Source organism: Atta colombica, unplaced genomic scaffold, assembly GCF_001594045.1.
Source record: "Atta colombica isolate Treedump-2 unplaced genomic scaffold, Acol1.0 scaffold200, whole genome shotgun sequence".
Lineage (NCBI taxonomy): Eukaryota > Metazoa > Arthropoda > Insecta > Hymenoptera > Formicidae > Atta > Atta colombica.
The window spans coordinates 1,012,346-1,020,318 of record NW_017259295.1 but is presented as its reverse complement, the minus strand read 5'-3'; the positions used below and the strand labels follow the sequence as shown (position 1 = coordinate 1,020,318).

The window sequence follows — 7,973 nt, the reverse complement described above, 5'->3', positions numbered from 1 at the left end:
TATATATATATATATTCTAATTTAATAATATGTTACTTTCTCTTACTTTTATAGCTTTCATGCCCTGTATAGGTATTCTGTCACTGCCTGTTAAGAAAAGTAGAAATTTCTTCTTCTCCTCCAATGGCAATTCATGAAAGACCTGCCAGAAGAGCATGATAGTAGGATGATTTTTGGAATAGCAGTCCTTATACGTGGCATTCTTCTCCAATTCTTCCCAATCATAATTCTCATTGCCAATGAGAAGCGACATCAATTCGTGACTACGAAATAGCTCTAATACCCTTCCACCGCATACATTATGAAAGCCTTTATGAAACGCTTTGAATTGCGTTTCTATTGATTTGTTTAATATATAATCCACGTAAAGGTCAACGTATTGTTGCCTGCAAACAAAAGCGTTTTGCTTTCCTTTTCTTCTTTTTCTTCTTCTATTATTATTATTATTATTACCAATGTCGATATACATGCAATGTTTACATACTTATTTTTTAATGTTACAGGAATTTTATCACCTCCGGGTATCAATTCGAAGTTCTTGAGTTCGCCAAACACTTCTCTGCTTATCTCGAAGCACAAACCGTATACTTCTTCAAAATCCGATTCGTTGTATTCGAGAACACTTTCTAAACTTCTATAATGCATATATTCATTGATAATTAATTTATGTGATAAATAACGTATAGTTTTGGGAATGAACGAAATACCTAGCTATCGTCGGTGACATTTCTTTGATATCACTTAGTCCGACCGATTCTCCCAAAAGTTTCTTATACATTACCAGTGGAAATGGTAAATTGATAATTACAAAATTGTAAATGGCTAAGCCGCAGAGAACGCCAATTAGAAAATACATAACTTCTTCTTCTAATGAATCTGAACTGAACCAAATTGTCCTTGTTTCTTCGTATTCTTGGAACATACCATATTTAAAATCGAGAATTTCTGCGAAGAGAAGCATAAAAAATTCTTTCCTCACGCCACCCACATCTTCAGCCTCTTCATCACGAAATTTAACCTGAAAGAATTTGAATGCTGTAACTATATGTTAATTATCTAGTGCTTGTAAAAAATTATACACTATAACATTTAGAATATTTATGACATTTCTTTTAAAATGTAATATTGAATTTTAATAAATTCAAAACATTTATCTAATTCTTAAAAAAAGGCTATAAATCTTTAAAAAGGCGTTAGAAATTTTTAATACTTACTCTAAGTGGTCTCTTTAATTCATTAGAATCGTATTTCAGCAGTTGATCCAGAGTGTCATTCACTATGTTATTCCGTGATACATGCAATATTACAAATTGACTATACTGTTGAAAATTTAGGCTAGGTGTTCCGAGCATTATATCTCTCACAACTCGTGATGCCACTTCATTCATCGCGGATTGCATCTAATATAATATAGTTTATTACACAATGCACACGATTATTTTTAAATAGATTCTTTCTTGTACCTGTATAGATTGATCGGTTTCGAGCAACTTTGTTTTCGCCTCGGCATCGAACAGGAAAGGATAATTACAGAAATATATTTTACGGTACTGAAAAATTATAGGAATTTTAATATTATATGTGCACAGCAATGAGTACAATGTTACTTAATTCACTATATACATGAATTAAGTGGAGAACATCAAATTTAGAATCACTTACAAAAGACCGATCTTCTTCTGTTAGCCATTTGCAGTATTCATGAGCAATATCTACAAATTCCGATAATTCTGACAAATGGAAAGTCTCGTGGGGTACTCGTATACCAGCTATGATATTTAGTTTATATAATAGTCCTAATAGTTGTAAAGCACATTGCAGGCTTTCAGTCCACATGATGACCTGTGGAAACATGTTCTCCAAAATTATCATATAAAAGAAATCTACATCTCTCTTTAAGACAAAATTTTCATAAAGTATCTTATATATAAAAATATTTTTGTAATTTTGCAATTGACTTATTCTTTTACAGCGGAAACAAGAATCAGTTACAGAACAATTTTTTGATTATTAAACTTATAATGCAACATAGAAAAGCTCAAAAAATTTGTGAAAATCTTTTCTTTCTAATCGCTTGATTCGCTTATCATTTATGTGAACATTTTTGCGCGCAATTTACTTTATCCGCCGTCGACTGTTTCACAAAGTGCAGCACCACGGACTTGTACATTCTCACGAGTCTCTCGAAGTAGTACGAAGGGGCTGAGCTCCACCATATGCCTACGATCTTACAAGCCTCAGCTTTCAATTTCAATACTGCCTTACAGAATGGCGTTTGCAAAGAGCTATAGTTGGACAGATTTGCGAAGCGATGATATAGCGGTAGCGTTAAGTACACTCTTAAGGATTCCACATCAGGCGGAGAGTCAACAAACGATGGTATCAGACTTTCAGTTACGCATGCAAAAATCTGAAATGAAAACGTCACCATTTAGAGATCGATCAGTATTTTACATGTATCCGTAAGTTGAGTATAAATTTAACAAATACCGAGCGAACTCAAATGTTTGAACATTCATGTTTGTATGTGTAAATAATTTACTCCTTTTCTTGACTGCATTGAATATCAACATTGAATTAGATCAGTTTGCTATATATAGCAATTAAACTTGTGTGACGTTTATGCGATAAAATAAACTTTTGCATTCGGTGTGGTTATGTAGGTGAATACGTACTAGTTCTTGAATCGTGCCGTTGTCCAGTTCTGAAATAATTCCAAATAATCTGATAGCGTAGTCGATATTAATTCCATGATGTTTGCTCGAACATCCATAATGCGCGTCATTACTGAGCAAAAAGGATGCATTTATACACGCTTGACTTTTGAATACAGTTTCTAGATACCTGAAAAATATCGTATAAACACTTAAAATCTACGATAACTGAGGTGAAAATCTTATGGGAAAATCGATTAGATTAAATCTATTGAGACATTATGTCTCAGCAATAATAAAAATACGAAAAAAAAGTGCGAGCGCCTAATTTCTGTATTAGATTGCATAATTTTTCTTTAATATGCATATTTTTCACTTACGTCATTAATTCATGATTCACTGGTGAACCTGGTGGGATATTCTGACATTCGGCTAGCTTTTCTTCCATCACTGTAAGAATTTGGGAAGTCGGCCCTAATATTCTACAGTCGCTCGGTTCTATATTATCCTGTAAATATATTTAAGTAAAGATAATTTTTTTATATCTTATTACAGAAATGATGCAAAATTAAATATTCCGTTGTGCTCTTTTTTTCTTTTTCAAAAAGAAAACTGATATAAATTTATAAATTTGAAAAATAACTTAACAATAAGAGCATGAGTAATATGGAAAAACACACTTTTTTGTTACTGATCGTAACAAAGCAATGATCGCCTCCACTAAAGATGTGCTTAACAACACAGTCGATTTGAGGGCTATAATGTAGGTCGAGCATCACTGATGATCCACTCGGCGAAGACCAAGGTCCTAGAACGACTTGTGGTGTTGTAGCACTCTGTGAAGCACGATTTCCCAATTGTCCAGCGCCTCCCAAACCCCAAGCGTAAACTCTCCCTCTAGACGGCACTAAGGCTAATGTATGCCTTTTACCACAAGATATCTGTACAATAAAATGTTAATATCATTAAGATGTAATTTTTTAAAATAGATTAACAAATATATATAAATTATAAAATAAATAAGATTAACATGATATCTTCATCATAAAAATGTAAATTTACATTTTAATCATGTACACAATTATAACACAATATTATTTTTGTAAATTATAGCTTACTTGTGTTACCGTGCTACCCATCAGCTCCATAACTTGCCGCGGCAAAATCTCATTTGTAGTATTCCCATGGCCTAATTGACCATACATTCCAGCACCGCATGTAAATACTCCACCGTCCTGAAATAATCGCAGAAAATTATTTTAGGATTTCTCTAATTTTCAGAGTCTAATGGATAAATAAAATTTACCATTGTCAAAAACACTGAGAATTCCTCGCCGCATGCCGCATAGCATACTTTCGCGTTTCTCAGAGTACGTAATTGGCATGGTAAATTTCTCTGCTGTACATCATTTAGTCCTAATTGTCCAAAGGTATTTCTCCCCCATGAGAATACAGCTCCTATGAGAAAACAACAAATGCAGGAGCCTTATTCCTGAAAAATATTCCATACGAAATCCTATAGTATACAGTATGTATATTACAGATTTTCATATGCGATATAGATTCAAGAATAGGCTTTATTCATGTGAAGTCGAACAGTACACAACAGTGTCTTACCTGATTTTGATATGACTATAGTGTGATAACCGCCGCATGCGATAAATGCAATTGGTACGGCAGCTAAAGTAGAAATCCTTTTCGGTTTTATTTCAGTTGTCGTGTACAACCCTAATCCTAATTGTCCCTCTCTATTACTACCCCATGCATATAGCTCTCCGTCGTTAGTTAGAGCGATTGAATGCTCTATACCACAAGCAATCTGCACTATCACATTTGTACCCAATACTTTAACCATACGTGGAACACGCTCTGTACAATCGACACTATTTAATCCTGTGAAACGATAAATATATGATTATCATATTTAATAGCAGTCTATATATAGATAAAAAAATATAATATACACGTTACCTAGTTGACCATTCATATTACAACCCCAACTGAAGAGTTGTCCCCACTCATTCACAGCCAGAGTATGACAATTACCACACGCTATTTTTCTGAATACAAATGCGTCTAGGCCAGGTATCAGTTCTATATAAAAGAAATCAATATATTTTAGCAAAGTTGATAAAAAATTTTAGGAGATATCTAAATGGCACATTTAATTTAATTGATAGTTCTTATTGTACTCACGTAACCTTTTCCTCGCCTTCTCATGACCGAGCTGTCCATAGTCATTATTACCACAGGAATACACTTTACCTTCTTTCGTAATAGCTACGGTATAATTTTCTCCACACGCAACTGAATTAATTTTTAATTAATTTAATTTTTATTAGAACATTCTCGTGACAGAAATTTTGTAGGCTTTGCATCAAGATCTTTCAAGGGTCTTACTTTGCTCGACATTGCTGGCTTCTGTAAAATCCACTTCTCTTGGCATAAAAATATTCTCATCCTCGATACCGCCCAAACCCAACTCCCCATGAATAGTACTGCCCCAACAAAACATTCTGCAGTAATTCTTGATCCGCTTCACTGCTAGATCATTCTCATCTGTTGAACACTTTCTTGATCTGCCTGCCTATATGCACAGATATAAAAATTATATATAATTTAATAAATAAGTTATATACATCATTAAATATTCAAAAAGGAATTATATATAATACAGCAAATGTATTATTTTGCTTAATGAAATATTAAATTGATATCAAAGACATAAAAATATTTATATATTGTTCCTAACATAAATACTTAATTAATAACATAAAACTTTTAATCTCTGGGTCTGTTTTTTTTGCTCAATTTATCTTTTCTGTTTTTCTCCCCAACATGAATGAATCGTGCAAAAAATTCAACTAAAAAGAACAGACCTCATATTCTATACAATAAAATAAAAAATATATATGTATATATCACTTTCAACATAGATGTGTATTATATATGCAAAGTACTATAAATTCATCCAAACATTCAACAAAAATAAACAATTCTCTTATTGTACAGCCTTTGTCATATTTTGAATTACTAATATCTATAAATACGATTCATGTACCTAACGATTCCATACAACAATTATTAATTTCTTAACAACTTAATAATTAACTTTTGCCATTTATATCACTTCGATTTTTCCGCTTCAAATAAGTTTCCAAACGCGAGAGAACATCCCAGACATCACGTGGCATCGGTTTATCCCTACTTTGGATTTCGATAAATAAATCCGGGCTTCTCCCGGACAAATCAATTAGCAAAACAATTAACTCTGACCGACGCTTCTCTCTCAGCCGAGCGGTTAGGCATCGCGACTCTACAGAGGGCTGTAAGTTCACGTGTCTTTTTAGGTAAGCCAAGCATACCTAAAAAGAGGATATCTTGCGCCGAGGCTGAGTAAGAGAATCTGAGTGTGACTAACCATATTTATCTATATCTCCCTCGATTTTCGCGGCGCGCGAGCGCGCGCACGCGAAGAGGCATCAGGCTCGCGGGCGGCACATGTGTGTGTGACGTGTGTGGTGTATTTACGCAAGACGCGTGATTGTAAAAATAATCCTCCGAGTGCTCCGGACTTCGATCTCTCGTGTCAAGGATGTCGGTACGTCGAAGTTGTCAAATGAATAATATCGAACACGTCGAGTCGCGGCGGCCACGAGAACTACCCGTGTCTGTCGCGATTAACGTGCGTCCCTCAACTCCGACCGTGATTGCGCTCCAAACAATCCTTGTGTCTTCACCGCGTGTATCAAAGCCAGACGAAACGAAAGAGTAGGAGACTCACGGCGCGGCCGAGAGGTTAGCTCGGGCACCTTCGTGAAACACTCCGCAAAGCGAATATTCTCGAGCGAGCCTTCTTCTCCGCCGCTCCTCAGGCTGCTCATCGTCTTAAGAACGATAAAGAAAGAAATATATATATAAAGACGTTGGACGGAACAGATGAAAAGACCGTTGGGAAGGAAACGAGACGAAATAATCCCTCGAAATCCCTTCCCCTTCGCAAGATTCTGGTCATGAAATGTAAATGTGAACGGAATGACTTTGAGCGAGTTCGATTGTTCGCGATCGTTCGATGATGACGTCGATGGTTCCAGAACATGGAATGACATCGCGTAAAACGCGAAATTGCCGTTTCTTTCTTCCCTCGTTTGTTTGTTTGTTTTTTTTTTTTTGAACGATTTTGAGTACTTTCCACTTAGTGACACAAGTCAAATACAATTAGTCGCGTTCTACTTTTGTTATTTACTTGCTGAATAGTGTTTGTGTCGACTAGTATCTATTCTGATATCACTAGTGTCTATTTCTATCAATACAATTAATTACAATTTTGACTTAATTTATTTAACTTATTTTTCATCCTTTTCGTTATGTCTGTTTTTATCAACATAATAATTTAACTTTAATCCCGATTCATCTTTTTAATTGTAAGAACTAGAAAAAGATGAGCTATGCCCGTTTCTATCAATGTAGACGAAATTTAATTTCAATTTAATTTACTTTTTATCTCTTTCTATTTCTAAGAATTAATCTCGATTTATCTTTAAAGAGTACCTTTATCTTTAGACCTCGAAACGATCTGATCATGAGTGGTTTTGTTAAAACAAGAGTAAGAAAAAAGGATGTATAAAAATTGGAGCATAAATTGAATGTAAAGAGGAAGTGACAAAAATACATGTTCCTTTTACGTTTCGATTATCTCAATTTTCTCAGATTTTTTCAGAAGCTTCATTTACGCTTCTATGTTTTTTTTTTACACGTTCGACGAGTGAGTGACACACGATGCATGTTTTCTTGCTGGCTTGCTTGCGTTCTAGTAAATTTTTAGCATTGCACCACACAGAGCGCAGAATTTCTAGTAATTTACTATACACTAAAATACAGTACTACGTATGAAATCGTGTGCCACTAGCTTTACACTTCGATTTTTATTTTTTAGGATTGTTGTTGAATAACAACGGAGTTTATTGAAAATCCAATCGTCCCTGAACGTCACGAACGATTGATCGATATACCTCCAAGATCTGGCGAGATCCGAATGGCTAGTTTTGTTTAGGTTATCACATCGTTGCAGATCGATGAATGGAACACAGCTTGTTGCGCGGAACAAGTAAACGAGAACGACCGAGAACGAGGAAGACGCGATATGTCATTCATACTGTTCATATAACTGCAGTATATTATTGTTATTACTTATCAACTGAGAATGCACCTGCACCTCACTTACATTTTTTAATAGACCTCTGCAGAGTCTGACCGGAAAGCGAAATATATAGAGATCGACGAGTGACAATTGCAATGTTTCTCTAAACTGACATGACG

At 34.8% G+C, this 7,973-nt stretch overlaps 1 protein-coding gene across 1 annotated transcript; it reads right to left on the bottom strand.

Annotated features, from left to right (window-relative positions):
- Positions 1-16: 16 nt before the first annotated feature.
- On the bottom strand, positions 17-6,545 carry LOC108687101 (probable E3 ubiquitin-protein ligase HERC4). Its single transcript, XM_018192702.1, has 17 exons — positions 6,076-6,545; positions 5,055-5,241; positions 4,851-4,961; positions 4,626-4,748; positions 4,272-4,547; positions 3,961-4,112; positions 3,773-3,889; positions 3,335-3,595; positions 3,035-3,162; positions 2,676-2,844; positions 2,120-2,410; positions 1,663-1,842; positions 1,464-1,550; positions 1,215-1,400; positions 708-1,018; positions 485-634; positions 17-386 (listed from the first exon to the last, which is right to left on the bottom strand). The coding sequence occupies exons 1-17, from the start codon at positions 6,076-6,078 to the stop codon at positions 17-19; spliced, it is 3,102 nt and encodes a 1,033-aa protein (XP_018048191.1). The 5' UTR covers positions 6,079-6,545.
- Positions 6,546-7,973: the final 1,428 nt, after the last annotated feature.

Bases quoted from the DNA above. Each gene is read 5' to 3' on its own strand.
- LOC108687101 (XM_018192702.1), bottom strand. The intron at 3,596-3,772 runs GTAAGCTATAAT...TTTATTGTACAG, and splicing joins TGGGTAGCACGGTAACACAA to ATATCTTGTGGTAAAAGGCA. The intron at 2,845-3,034 runs GTAAGTGAAAAA...GATATTTTTCAG, and splicing joins GTGAATCATGAATTAATGAC to GTATCTAGAAACTGTATTCA.